This window comes from Lissotriton vulgaris, unplaced genomic scaffold, assembly GCF_964263255.1.
Source record: "Lissotriton vulgaris unplaced genomic scaffold, aLisVul1.2 SCAFFOLD_4901, whole genome shotgun sequence".
Classification (NCBI taxonomy): Eukaryota; Metazoa; Chordata; class Amphibia; order Caudata; family Salamandridae; genus Lissotriton; species Lissotriton vulgaris.
In genome coordinates, this window is record NW_028254548.1 from 49683 (window position 1) to 65035 (window position 15353).

Here is a 15353-nt window from a genome sequence, read left to right on the forward strand (position 1 = left end):
ACAGTTTTGATATTCCCTTCAGGGCCACTGTAATAGTGAACCGCTCTTGAAAACAAGTTATATGCAGAATGGAGTTGCTCCGAATTTCGCTCACCTTGGTCTTCCTGCGACGGCTCTGACTGGCTCTTTGCTTTCCTGGGGTTCTTGCTGTGGTTTCCTCCCGCTGCCGCCGCCATTTGAGAACAGGCGCGGCCGCTGAGAGGGGGAACAGTCCCAGAGACTACATTGCCCAGGACCGTCCACTGCACCCACGGCCATAACGCGCCAGGAGGCGCTTAAAAACGCGTCAGATTTTCGGCGGAGAGGGTTGCTCCGAATTTCGCTCACCTTGGTCTTCCTGCGACGGCTCTGACGGGCTCTTTGCTTTCCTGGGGTTCTTGCTGTGGTTTCCTCCCGCTGCCGCCGCCATTTGAGAACAGGCGCGGCCGCCGAGAGGGTGAACAGTCCCAGAGACTGCATTTCGCAGGACCCGCCACCGCAACACAGCCCATAACGCACCAGGAGGCGCTTAAAAACGCGTCCAATTTCCTGCTTCATGGGACGCGCGCGGGACCAGCCGGGCTAAGCCCGGGCAAAGGGCAGGCCGTCTACGGCCATCCAAGGCAGAACAAGGCTAGGCTGGGCCACCCCCCGAACATTTTGAAAACTGTAAGACATTCCATTATTTATAACTTTGGCTTTTAATGTATTGTTGGGGCCTCGAGCACATGTGCATTGCTGTCAATATTGAATTTAGATAAAGTTTTGATATGATGCCTAGGGGGAAAAAATAGGGGTGGGGGGTTCGGTAAGTGGCACGCTGGACAACTTCATTACTAGGGCTGTATTAGTCCTTGAACACAAGATTGCCATCACCGAACGGCGTCTTTCTGCTGAACCGATGTATATCAGACGCTCATCACTGGGGCCGCTAATGAAAGCCATGTCCCCTACCGGCCCAGAAGGGCATATTAATTTACTCATTAATGAGCATGATAGACAATCTAGCCCAGGTGAAACTCCTTCGATAGCCCGGGCTCCCTCAATCGATGTTCAAAGTGAAATTATAGCTGCACATCCACAGACACAGGCTAACACGAGAGCAAATATAAAGAGGAAAAGAACGGAGGCCATAGATAAGGGGAGAAACCCTAAAGTATTGAAAATTACTCAGATTGCAACTTTGAATCCAGGCCCATCTCCGAGTACAAAGCCAGTATCATCGGATGACGATTCCCTTGTCGACATCCGAGCGAGCCCACTTGATAATGGGGTAACTAACTCTAATTCTATCCCTCTGCAAGTTGGAGGATCAGTTATACAGATAGAGCAAGTTGTAAGATCACTGATCCTCCCTCTCCTGGAGAGGATAAAGGGGGTAAGCGAAAGACTAGAGAGATTCGAGCAAACGACTTTAGATAACTTCTTCATTCTAAAAAAACCTGTTAAAAGCTGAGGCAAAAGAAAGAACGAAAAAGGATACCGCTCCTCTAAAAGAAATTGTAATGGCACCAATGGCTGTAATCAGTGAAATTGTCATACAACCCCAAGTTATTACGGCAAAACCTAGTTCTACCACCAATACACATACAAATATAGCTCTATAAATTTCGCGAAGGACCCAACAGTAAAACAAATCGATCCAAGTCGGGGGAGGTAAATAGCCAGAAAAATACAACTAAAGAGAAGGGCAACAACGATAGCAAATTAAAGCCATTGCTGGCCACTGTTGACCTGCCAGTAGCAAATATGATGGACCCCCTCAAGATTCAATCAGGCAGGTAAATAGCCAGAAAAATACAACTAAAGAGAAGGGCAACAACGATAGCAAATTAAAGCCATTGCTGGCCACTGTTGACCTGCCAGTAGCAAATATGATGGGACCCCCTCAAGATTCAATCAGGCCAGGGAAAGGAGGGGAATGAAATATCACAATGAAGAGAACAGATTTCCCTTAATGGCCACACAACTCTAATGCAAATATATCTCTAATTAATAATAAGATATTGGTAACAAAGGCACAACAATCTATTTCATCCTTTCAAAAGATATGAGTTTTATTTCATTTTCTCTAAATTATCATTGCTTTTTTTGAATGAAAATCTCTTTACTAATTTTTTCACAAATAGAAAATTACCATTTTTAAAAAAGTTTTTTATACATAGACTTTTTTTAAAATAAGACAAAGAAAAAGATGGAGGAAAAAAGCATGGTAAAATACATACAATACATGGCTATTTACAAAAACGAATTTGTTATACATTACACACAAATCATTATGCCCCTGGTAATAGACAATCCATCACAACATTCTCACACAATCACACCCTATCTACATACATCACCACACCATCTGAAACAAGGAAACGGAATCATAAATGCAGGTCTCAAGATTAAATGTGAGACCCCGCACTTGGTCGACGCGCGTTTCGGCGGCTCAAGGCCACCTTCTTCAGGACCTCTTCCAGTAAAACAACCCAGGTATCCAGGGGACATGAAAGGAATACATTTAAAGACTCAGGAAAGGTTTCTGTGATAATATCCTGTACTTATTTTGGGTTTCCTAATTTGTACGTCTTCCAGTATGGTTTTCCATATGGAGAATGTTGAAAGATCACGCTAAACCTCTTCATGTGGTAAAGTCATTGCATTCTCTTCAGCTCTGTGAGCAGGCTAGTATTTCCATAGTATCTTTTATGTACAGCTTCTTTTCCAATCCTACGTGAGTAGACGCCTACGGGTACCTCCAAACGTCTCACTATGTGTACCGGCGTGTCCTTCTCCTAGTCAGCCCGGTTGACCTGCCACCAGAGTCCTTACCTTGTGTGGTTTTCCTTACTGGTGTTCCCGAATTGAAGAGCGGAACGGTCGAATCCTACCAACAATTAAAAAATAAAGTGACATTCTGGCTAAACAGGAATAGGCCGCTCCCAAGAGATATGAATGGGGAAGTCCTGTTTGCCAGAAGAGCTCACTGGGTAGGTAGAAGATCTAAGGATATACCTGGGAACACAATCATTGTAAACTTTAGGGATAACCGCGTAGTGAGGTACATTTGTAACGAAAGACACCCTATGGACAGGAGTGGAATTGGTATGCAAAATCTAACTTATTTTTACAATGCGGAGGCTGCTCCATCACTGATCAACTGCCTTGAATGGGGGGTTCATGCAGGAGCAGCGGGTTGTTTAAACACTAATTTCACAGTGGCCACAAATAATCGTTTTGCAGAGCTATATGGCCTAGAGGAGGTGGATTGACTGGGCGCAGAAGAAGGGTGGAACCCAGTAGTTACAGGGGCAGCAGCGTTAAAGCAAGCCGACCCCTTTATAATTATCAGTGACCAAGAAATGACTAAGCAACACTAGGAAATGCTGACCCCAACATAGTAATGATTCCAGAAGCGCAGAACTCGGAAAGTAACATATTGGGCATTGGGTTACAAGGTGATGTTCATTTAACGTCCTGGAACATTGCGGGCATACGGAAAAATCTGAGTGATCCCGCATGGCGCGACTATATCGAAAGTAGGGATATTATTTTATTCCAAGAAACGTGGGGTGTGGAAAATCACTTTAAAATAGGTTACAGATCTTTTTATACTCCTGCAGTCAAATTGACTAAAGGAAGACCGTCTGGTGTTAATCTGGTTAAAGATCACACTGGGTATTAACTATAAACAAATAGATTGTAATAATCCTGATATCCTGGCTATAAAATTCAAAGATACTAATAACAAAGAAGTCTGTATCATTAATATCTATAACAGACCTATGTCTTCTCATAAGGAATCAGAGACTATAGCTCAATTGGATGCCATTATTTCCAGATTTGATCATAAGATCATGATGATCATAGGGGGTGATTTCAACCGGAGCTTTAAACCTCTATTGGGTTTAGAAAATATCACGGAGCTGGAAGATAACGCTAATAGCATTCCTGGTGCTGAGTCCAGCTCACCAGTACCGTGTTCAAAAGCTGCACTCCAATTACTTCGTCTGACAGTGGGATATGGCCTGCGTTCTTGTAATGGCCGCTTGCCGTCAGACTCCCCGAGAAAACCTACTTTTAGACGTGGTAGTTGTACCAGTTATCTGGACTATATAATGGTCTCAATAACTTTGTGGCCATAGATGATAGATTTGGGGGTAGATGACCGTACAGAGAGTGACCACTATCCTCTTAACTTGACTCTTTCAAAGTCATTATTTATGTTACCTACAAAGGGGCTACCCTACTCCAAAATTATGAGGATTGATCCCCTTATGTCCAACAACCGTAGAGCATTGAAGTGGCCTATAGTTCTGGGAAATGATTCCACTAATAAGAAAATTTATGAGATTTATGTGAAGTTAATGTCCCCATTAGATCTCAACCCAGCTGAGAAACTACTAATAGTAGATGTCCATGGAAGAATGACACTGGGGCTTCGCGAGATACTCACCAAAGTAGCTAAAAGGGCAAATACTGGACAAAGCAAGACACTGAAAAATGGGACATGGTATAACAAAACATGCCGTCCATTACCACCCCCTGTTGTACCGCTTTTGGCCGCCATAAGTGTGGCAGGGTATGCTCGGACGTGAGTCCCTTGCTCACTTTGCCACTGGATTCAAGCAAGCCGGGCTGAAGACGGCTGGAATGCCAGAAACCGGTCCTCGGAAGCTTGTTCCGGTCCAGGGAAGGCATGTCTTGGCAGTTCGGGCTGGACTGTTCTCATGAGGCACAGGGTCAGACTGATTTGCATATAGCCATGTCTGAACTGGGGTGGCAGAGTGGGCTAAAGAACGGTGATGGATTAAACCCAGATCTTTTGACTGGGTGTGAGTGTTTGATTGGTTCAGATGCTGCGTCCATTACCACCCCCTTTTGTACCGCCATGCCAAATCAGAACTGATAGAAGCTGTAAAAGGGAAAGATATAGTAGCCGTAAAAGAAAAAAGAAGGGAATACAAAAAAGTGTTAGTTACGGCTAAAAAGGGCTCGGATGAAAAAGTATGGTCAGAACTGTTGGAATCATGTAAATCAAAAGATCAATCCACATTTTGGGGTCTTATAGCCAGGGGAAAGAAAGAGGGTACACCATCTAGGGACTTGTTTTTAGAAGCAAACGTCTGGGTCACACATTTCTCTACATTATACTCTTACGATGGAAATGACCAAACGGGCAATGAAGAAGATGTAGGAGCAAACGTAAGAGGGACACCCCTATCGTTTACTATTGCAGATACTATATCAAACCAGGGAAAGCACCAGGTCCGGACAAGATTCCGGGGATCTCAGGAAACATGAGAATATGTTGTGGCCCCGTATATTAATCTACTTAGCAATGAAATTGCAAGAGGGGCGCCAATCCCGGAGCCATGGAGGGATGCTGAAATTGTGACTATTTTTAAAAAGGGGGACAGACTGAATCCAGCACATTACAGACCGATCAGTCTGATTGACGTTCTGCAAAAAATATATGCTTGTCAAGTTCTAAGTAAGCTAAATGACTGGATCCAAGAGAACTCTATTTTAACTAAGTACCAGGCCGGTTTTAGTGAGAAGATTAGCACTGTCGATCAGGTTTTTAGATTTTTATGTTTAATTTGGAAATACATAAATGTAAGGAACTCTCACCTTTACGTGTCATTTGTTGACTTCAGAGTGGCCTTTGATCTTGTTCCCAGGGACAAGCTGTGGACAAGATTAAAGAACCAGTGTGTCCCTATTGAAATAATCGAACAAATTGTTAGGCTCCATGAGGCCAACTATGCTAGGGTTAGGTGGGGTCCTAATGGGGAACTATCGGAGCGCATAGACATTAAAAGAGGTGTAAGGCAAGGCTGTGTGCTGGCGCCGACTCTTTTTTATTTGTATGTTGATGATATACCGACCACCCTCTTGGGCTGCGAGCAAGTTGGGTGGCCAAGCAGTGCCGGCTTTGCTATTTGCTGACAACACTATTTTAATCTCCCAGACCCCAAGAGGATTGCAGAATTTGCTTGACAAATTCCAATCCTATTGTGTGGATACAAAGTTGGAGATTAATTCGTCTAAAACAAAGTTTATGGCAATTAGCCCCCATAAGAGTTTTAAAAGATTAATTACTGTTAATGGTGAAATGATCGAGTACGTACAGAGTTTTAATTATCTGGGTATTACTCTGGATGTAAAAATGAATTGGAATCCACAAATTGATAAATCCAAAACAATTTTGATACAAAATTTAGCACCCATAACCAAAAGGCACAGGAATAGTTATTCCAGAGCCGTATCCCCGCAATTGAGCTGTTTAAGTATAAGGCTCAATCTGCCACACTTTACGGTGCGGAATTATGGGGCCATGCTGCAAAATAAGCCTTTTCAGTGCATGAAAATACTTTCCTCAGGCAATTGCTAGCAGTACCACGCCGTACACCTCTTATTCCATTGTTCCTTGACCTAAATATACATCGTACTGATGATCATGCCATTTTACGTCCATTATTATACTGGATCTGTCTGTGGGCAACGGACAAATTAATTGACTATAGAGAAGCCTTAAAAGAAATGATAACAATAAGGAACACAACCCGGTTGCTGTGGTTGGCCCATATTGAGAATTGGTTTTTCAAACTGGGGTTATAGCATTTTTGGACAGACCCAGGATCCCTGACCCTAACTTGCAAAAAAATACTGCGAGAAAGGTTCTGGGATTCTCTCCTAAACTCCACAACACACAATTCGAAAACTGGAGTTCTGACACTCAAATTTCTTGAAGTTAAAAGTGAAAGTAATTTTGAAAGTCTTATGGACGAAATACTGCCAGTTATGGCGAAAATCCTGTATTTAAAGTTTTGTTATGGCATTCTCCATATTAAAGCTAATACAGGAAAATGGGCATGTAACAAGGTTCGCACAGGAGATGTTTCGCTTTAAATTGTGAGTTATGCAACATGGGCACAAGGGAGGATGAGGCCCATGTGATATTTATTTGCCCAGCATATCAACATAGCAGGAAGAAGTGGCTAAAACCTATTTGCCGGCTCCTAGGATTCAGACGTATCAAGGAGGCAGAAAGAGTGTTTAAATCTGATACCACACAGACTATTGTATTTAGTTTAAGCCGATGCCTTTTTGCTGTAGCAAAAGTACGAAGAAAACGAGGTCTGAAATTTTAATTGTAATAGTGTAATAAACAGGGTAAGGCATCAGACAAAAAGAAAAAGATTAGTGATGCTGATACGGTTTTGGCTTAGTGGTGGATATGTCACTGAATCATTTCTACATCTAAATCTGGTCATATGGAATGGATGAAATACCCTTTAAAAAAAATAATAATAATTTTTATCTCTTTTTAACATGTTTTTATTATTGTTAATATTATCAACCAATATAAGTACCTGGTTTTTATTAATATTAATGTTTCTTAATATTTGTCGTAAAATTTTAAACACTGTATTTCTCATGCATCTAGTAAACTAGGGACCGACTGATTGTAATTGTGGACTAAGAATTCTAAAATTGTCTGGTATGTCCCCCTAGAAAAATGTCACACTTCTTTTTATGACCCCTCTTTCCTTTCCATGGCCTGCTATTAATTGGAAACTGAAACTGATACTATTGGTACCACTTGTTTTTAGAGATTGTATTGTTTTATATGTCCATGATTCTTTTATGGTTTGTTTAACCGAAATAAAGATTTGAATTGAATTGATATGCAGAAACCCTCTACCAGTTCTGGCTAACCCACCACTTTTATGTTGTTGCTACTTAGGGGACCCTACATCCTCTGCTCTGAATTTAGGTATTTTGATCATCTGTATGCAGGAGATGTTTGTAAAGTGCGGACCTAATCAAAAGGCAGTGTTGTTGCACCTCATTCATCAGGAGCTTATGGGTCTCCTGTTTGATCACTAATACCTTTGTGACAGCCACCCTGCTTGAGAAGTTCTTTATATTGCTGCAGAGCAAGTCAGTCTCATCAGTGACCCTGAACATTTTGTTCCTCAGTGGTGTGCATATCTCATTTATAGGATAACCTATCTTCCCCCCAGTTGTCAGATGGTAGTAGATGCCAAGGTTTTCTTTTTTTTTTAATGTCCTTATTTACCATGCTCACTTCTGACTGGCCACCTAGACCTTTGTCGACTACACTTATCCACCCTTCAGGAGAACTACGTTTTTCAGTTGTGGAAAAAAGGGTCTAACTTCCATGGGCTCAAATTTACCCGGCACCACGTCTGGGAACTCAGTTGGCTTAATCATCAAATCGATAAGGGAGCAGAAACATCTCACTGGCCGGTCAAACTTGCTGTACGGTTCACCCCCCCGCCTTCTCCTCCCAGCCATGTGATTCAAGTGGGCACATAGTTTAGTTCTTTTTGCCTGGGTGCAACTTGTGTTTGTCTGGCATACGTAAATGACTGAGTTCAAACATTCAGTCTTAGAAGGACCAGAGGTAGATATCGACTGCTTACAAACTTCTCTTCTCCCCAGTAAAATTAACTAAAACACCAATTTGCTGCTATGATCAAGGGGTACCCTCAGTCCTGGCGAACACACAAAACAATCCATTCAGGGCTTACTTCCATGCAGCTCTGGAAAATGCCACTCAAGACTTTACCAACCTCTCCCCAGAACTGCTGTATACTGGAACAAGCCACAAACATAGGAAAGTCATCGGCGTCGTGCAGCCCGCACTTCTAGCAAAGGGCCTCCCCTGACCCTTGCAACGTAGCTATTCTCCTAGGTGACCAAAATGCTATTTGGATTGAGAATAAATAGTTTCTTCTCAGAAAGGTGGGGTTTACCGTGCTATACTAAGTACACATAGATACTTGCCATAAGTGCATTATCTGTGGCTTCGGCAAGTTCTCTTCCCACAACATCACAGGCAGGCTGAAGTCTCTGTCCATAATTTCCAGAATTGACCAATACCACACCAACACCCCCTTCTTTTGCTGAGGGCCATTGATTAAATGTCCCAGCAGCTCATTTGTACCACTATTATCCTCTCCCAAAGCCCGGGCCCAGCTATTCAACTGATGGATCCCTTGGCCATTGCTTGAAACTTCTCCCAACAACAGAGTTTCCCAGCCTGGAGCAGCTGTCCCCCAGTCCAAAATTCTGACTTCTGTAAGCCCAATTGCCATCCTAGCTTCCAAACACTTAGGGGTGCCTGGGGAATCCCAGACTGGGGCATGCCTGCTGTAGTACGGCAGACTTGTTGCTTGCCTGATCTGTGCCCTCAGTAGAGAAGCCGCCTGTAAGACATTTAACCTCACCTTTTTGAAATATTGAATATTGCCAAACTTGTACATGAACTTAGACTCTTCCCCCTTCACCTTATTTAACATTGCTTTAATCAAGTGGTTACCCCAGAGCCACCCAATCAGTCAGAAAGGTCCTGAAGTTTTTAAGCTGAATGGCCCAGGCATAGAGTTGAAAGTCTCCCAACCAATGCCTCCCTTGTCGTATTTCCTAACCAACCTTTTCCTTGAGATTCTTTAACCTTTTGGAGGCCCTTATAAAGGAATGTAGTTTCCCTGTCTAGTTTATCTAACCAGGCTCTCTTATAATGTAGGGTAATAGCATTAGAAAGAAAGGTTAGACATCTTCACTAAGTTTGCTCTCCCATATAGTGTTAATGGTAGGTGTAGCAACTCCATAATAACCCATTTTTTCACTAGTGCCCTATCTGCTATTTTGTACAGAGAATAACGGATTCTGATGCCTAGATCTTTTAGTTCTCTTTTTACTAGCCAATTTTTCTTTTTCTCATTCCACACCATAATTTATGTTGTTAGCGAATTTGCCTCTTACCTGGATACTTTCTCAAAGTCAGAAATCAGGCGATCCAAACTAGCTAATGTGGGGGGATAGATCTGCAGTATAAATCATCTGCGTATAAGGAGATTTTCTTTTCCTAAAGGTCACTTTTGAAGAGCTTTATATCCCTCTCCTCTCTGATCCTACAGGCTAAGAGCGCGATATACAGTTTGAATAGTAATGGGTAGAGCCGACAGTCCTGGCTAATCCCTTGTGTTATATTGAAACCCGCCTTTAAGTTGCCATTCAACATAATTCTAGCTGAGAGTGCATTATAGAGCTACCATATTGACCTACAGAACTTGTTCCCCAAGTTGTACTGTCCCAAGTTAGTGTTCAAATATTGCCAGTTCACCCTATCAAAGGCTTTGGTGGTGTCAAGCATTATGATAGCAAGTGGGGCCTTTTTCACCAGGGCCAGGTCTATCGCCCTCATCAGTTCATGGGTCAAATCATGCATATACCTTCCATTTATGAAGCCTTTTTGGTTATCTGCTATCACCCCTCCTATTACCTTACTCAATCTATTGGCCAGTAAAGGGTATCCTGATCAGTCTCTCTGTCCAGGAGAATAGAGAGTTAAAGAAAATGGTTGTGGAGTTAGAACAGTAGGTTGTTTTTCTAGAATGGAAACCGTGGGCTCCACATCACTTAGTGGAGCCAAATGAGGTCCTCCTTAAGGAGATTCAAGAATGGATGTCCAGTTTGGCCGCAGTTTTGGAATCTAAAGTTAGGGCTAGGTAGGAGGCGAGTAAGGTAGCGCATTTTGAGTTCAGTGAAACTTCTGGCCTGGAAAACCAAGATGCATTTAGTAAGGAATGAGATCAGGGGTGTTAAATGTAGGGCCACCCACTGGGAAAACTCTAATGAAGACCAGGGAGGTGGAAGTGGCATTTTTGGAATTGTTTGGCTCTCTTTCTACAGAGGATCTGAATACTACAGAGGAGCAGGTTAATGAGGGTCTGGAAGGACTTGCAATAGCTAAGCTTTCAGAGGAGGAGGAGAAGTAAAACTTAGAACAACAGATCACTTCTGAAGAAATTCTGCGGGCAATAGATAAGGACAAGAGAGTGAAGGCAGCGAGCCTGGATGGGCTTCCGAATAAATTCTACATGGCTCTAATTGGTGTAATCACCCCTTTCCTGACTCTGCTTTTTGTGAAGATTTTAGAAGGGGTTACTCTTCCTAATTTATGGGAGGAGGCTATAGTTACTTTGATTTTAAAACCAGACCAAGATCTCACTGTGTATGAGTCTTACTAACCCATTCCTTTCCTTAATTGTAGTAATAAGTTCTTCACAAACTTACTGGCCAGTAGATGTGAAGGGTTTTGAAACCTTGTCTGGCATATGAACAGCAGTTTTCGTGAAATTATACATTGTTAAATTAGACTAGTGCAGAGGCCAGAGAAGGTTTTAGACAAGAATCAAGATGGCAGCAACAGAAAAGGAGTATATTAGTAAACGCTACGGGGCCCCTGCCTAAACGGATAAACCCTAGCAAGGAATAACTGTTTTAAAAAAAAAAAAAAAAAAAACACAGCACCAGGTTTTGTGCATACATATATAGACTAACAAAACGTTAATCACATATATATATATATATATATACAATAGGACAAAAAGATGTAGAAAAATATTCTTTTTATTCAATACGATTTATTTTTATTTTTATGGATTTTCTTCCTTTTTAAAAAAAAATATACATCTGTTTCTGATATATTTTTGGTAATTGATCTCATTTATATATTTTGTCTATTATACATCTTCTTTCAACATCATATATACATAATTTTATCATATAGATAAACCAATAAATCCAAGGATTGGATTTATTGGTTCTGTATACTAGCATTGTGACTGTAACTCCATTTCTGTATCCTTGCTTATCTATGTGATAAAATGATGTATATATGATGTTGAAAGAAGATGTATAATAGACAAAAGATATTGAGATAAATTACCAAAAAGATAACCGAAACAGATGTATATTTTTTTTTTAAAAAGGAAGAAAATCCATACAAAAAAGTATTGAATAAAAAGAATATTTTTCTACATCTTTTTGTCCTATTGTGTGTATATATAAGTGATTACCGTTTAGTTAGTCTAAATATGTATGCGCAAAACCTGGTGCTGTGTTCTCTTTTTTAAAAACCAGCAACAGAAAATGAGTCCATGACATCAACAATCTAGTGTTACAGAACTGCGATCTTGCCACAACACACAAGCACACAAAAAAAATTACATTTCTCGCCCTCAGCACAACAATTGCAAGACTTGGATAACAACTGGCATGAGGAGGACAGAAGCTAAGTTTGATTTCAGGAGTACAACATGATCTCGCAGCTTGGGCCTGTCACCTACAGAGCCCATCTATGTTCTTCAGGAGTAGGGGTAGCAGATGGAGCCACACACTGAGGCAATCTTAGCATGCCAAGTGCTAAGCCACTGAACCAGAGTGTCAGAGCATGGTCTCTGCCACCTCTTGATGAAGTGGTTGAAACTCCACGCCTGAGGGAGACTTTCCATAGCTCTTGGATCCCAGTCGCAATACGATCACAGTTAAAGCTTGAGCCATTCATATCCCCAGCACACTGTCCGCTGCACCATGGATGCCGACAAATGTAAGTGATGTGGGGGCCTGTGCAAGTCCTCAACATAGTAACCCCCAAATGGCATATTGGTGCAATGTAGTCACATTGTTCATGCCATACCAGGATGGGGCTGCACCACTACAGCAGTGTCCACTCGCAACATACAGACTTTCAAACACCAATGCGGCACTAAGGAAGCTTCTGCTCCCTCTGGAGCAATCATTTTATCATTCATCTCCCACATAAATAGAGGTGATTAAGGTGGGCCTGGGGGGTATTGCTCAGAAGTAGTCTTGCCTTGAATGATGAAGGGACCCTCCACCAGTTGGAGGACGAGTGGTGTCCAGTTCCCAAGATCTCTCTATGCTCTGATGCGTATTCAAGAGTAGGAGTTCAGGAGGTGTGGCTGCAAGGTCTTCTGACACCACACCCCTGAAACCCCATCTATAATGGCACTACTAATATTCTTGGAAATCGCAGAATTTTGCATTTCTCCAGCGGTACTCTTGAGATAGTAAATCCACAAAAAATTAGAAAATCTATTCCCAATGCTGCAGTGGACTTGTGACTTTTCAAAGTCCGATTTATTAGTTGGACCTTTTATGCTTTTAGCTTACAGATTAGATTCTTTGAGTATAAAAATATAAAGTTTGTTAAATTCAGTATTACACGTATAATAGTGTAAACATTACGCATGCCATCCTTGCCCTGTTTCTTCGCTATTTAGGCATCTCTGCATTGGTCACTGCTTCCATTAACGCACTCTTTCCTGCATTACAAAGATTAAAGCAGTAAATGGAAGTTGCAGAGTTGTGGTCTGTGTGGATGACTTTGTCAGGATTTTTAGCAGAGCTCAGAGATGTGTTGTAAAACGTGCAGGGTTTACTCTAAAACCTTTACATGAATTTGGGAAACACGAAAAGCCTTACCATTTAACTTTCACTTTTCATACCTATGACTGCTAAATTAAAGAGTACCTGTTGGGGGTACCTCGGGCAAATAAAACTGTTAAAATAGGATTGTTACACACACTTTCAGTGTCTTTGTTATATGTGAACTATTTTTATTTTTCAAAATATTTCTAAACTTTGTATTTTTTCTCAGGTTTACATTATTCACACAGCAAAGACATGGATTTCGGAAAGCCCCAAAAAATGTTGAAGCTCGAAAACCTGAGAAGCCATCTGAGGTTTTTAGAAGTAAAATTACTCCACCATTGCAGGAGACTGTTTTTCAGACCACCTCCAATTCAGTGAAGCGCCTATTTAAACCTTTTCTTTTTACTGTTGGGGTAAGACTTTACACTGTTTAACTATTTAATATGTGTTTACTATGCAGTACTAAACGTGTATCTGACTTTGCGGCACTCTAAAAGTACTAAACCAAACCAAATTTGTTGGAGCTACTAAATTCATCCCCCCCCTTTTTTTTTTTTACAACAAAAGTAGAGTTTTGAGGACACTCCTTTCAAGCCTTTCTTTGGCAATAAATACAATTCTATGTCGGGACAGGAGGCGAGGATTATGCTTCTTTTTCTTCGCTGTAATTTGATTAACATAGCACAGCAGCCATTAAAGCAAAGCAACCGACTTATCCCATGAAAACCAGGAAAAAAAAGTTCAACAGTCCTCCATCAGTGCCCATGACCAGGTCTCAACAAAGTCCACTCTCTCTGCCAGCACTCCCTCTTTCATCGCTGCTTAGCAGCCAGTAAGTGCTTCTTGTTTTTCTACAGCAATGTGGGATTGCATATTTCTTATGTATTGACTCTGGGCGCATGTTTAACAGCGCACTGCAGCACGTTTTTTCCCCCCTAGAATCCAGAGATCGCGGGCCGCTCCCTGTGCTTCATACGAGATTTAGTCCAGTTCTTCTACTTCTCCTGTGCACACCTTCAGGAAGAGCCTCAAGACCTGGCTCTACGGCTAAAACGGAGCTGCTCCCCACCCACCCCCGTGCCTTGATTGAGTTCTTAGACCGCAATGCAGCACCCCGCCCGTAGATAAATCTGTTTCAAGAGTTTGTCATCAGTGAAAACGAGCGATCTTCCAGGGGTTCATCATTGATTCCACCTCCTCATCCCTGAGTCTGCCATCTCAGGTTGCAAAGATCAGGCAAAGAGCTCCGCCAGACTCTGCATGTCTCTCTGGCAAATCGGTCCTCTGGTAGGGCTCCTCTCCTCTGCGATCCAGGCAATTTTATTTTTTCCAGGCCCTCTTCGTTATCGAGCCTTGCATCGGCTGAGAGCACAACGTCTCAGGAACGGCCTTACATATTGTCAGTCGGTCCAGCTGACGAAGAAGCCAGGGAGGAGATAGTGTGGCGGCTCACTCATATAGAAACCTGGAATGGAACAGCAGTCTTTGGCTCCACTCCTGACCTGGTAATTGAACCAGATGCCAGCAGATCTGGCTGGGGGCCATGTGTGCTCTCCACTTGAACAATATTTGCATATAAATTGTCTGGAGCTCCTAGCAGGTTCCTTCGCAGTTCAGTGTTGGACAAAAGATTGCATTCATTCCTTGGTCCTGTTAATGATGGACAATGTCTCAGCAGTGAAATATATCAATCACTCTGGGGGCACCAGATCACAAGCCCTAGCAACATGGCAAAGGAGGTTTGGAACTTCTGTATGGAGAATCTGTTCTCAGTCACAGCTGAGTACCTCCCAGGACAGGAGAACCAGGTAGTAGACTGGCACTCACGTTCCCTTCGGGACTCAAATATTTGGAAACTGGATCCGCACGTATTCCAGGGGTTAGCCGACAAATTGGGTCAGTTTTCCATCAACCTGTTGCCTCCTGCCACAATCATAAGTTGCCACGTTTCTTCAGCTGGAGACCTGATCCTCTAACGGAGGTGACAGGTGCATTTTTCTCCAAGACTGTTGTCAGGAGAGGGGTTATGCATTTTCCCCCCTTCTCGATTATCACCCAAGTGTCAGCTTACTTTCTCAGGAAAAAGGCGGAGATTGTCCCGATAGTAC

General features: G+C 42.3%; 1 protein-coding gene across 2 annotated transcripts in view; it reads left to right on the forward strand.

Annotated features, from left to right (window-relative positions):
• Window positions 1-15353, forward strand: part of PARL (presenilin associated rhomboid like) — an 88147-nt gene that overhangs the window by 21364 nt on the left and 51430 nt on the right. For both annotated transcript variants that reach the window (XM_086951688.1, XM_086951689.1), the window contains exon 2: window positions 13472-13658. In XM_086951688.1, the coding sequence (XP_086807814.1) occupies window positions 13472-13658 (187 nt within the window). The remainder of the gene's footprint in view (window positions 1-13471; window positions 13659-15353) is intronic.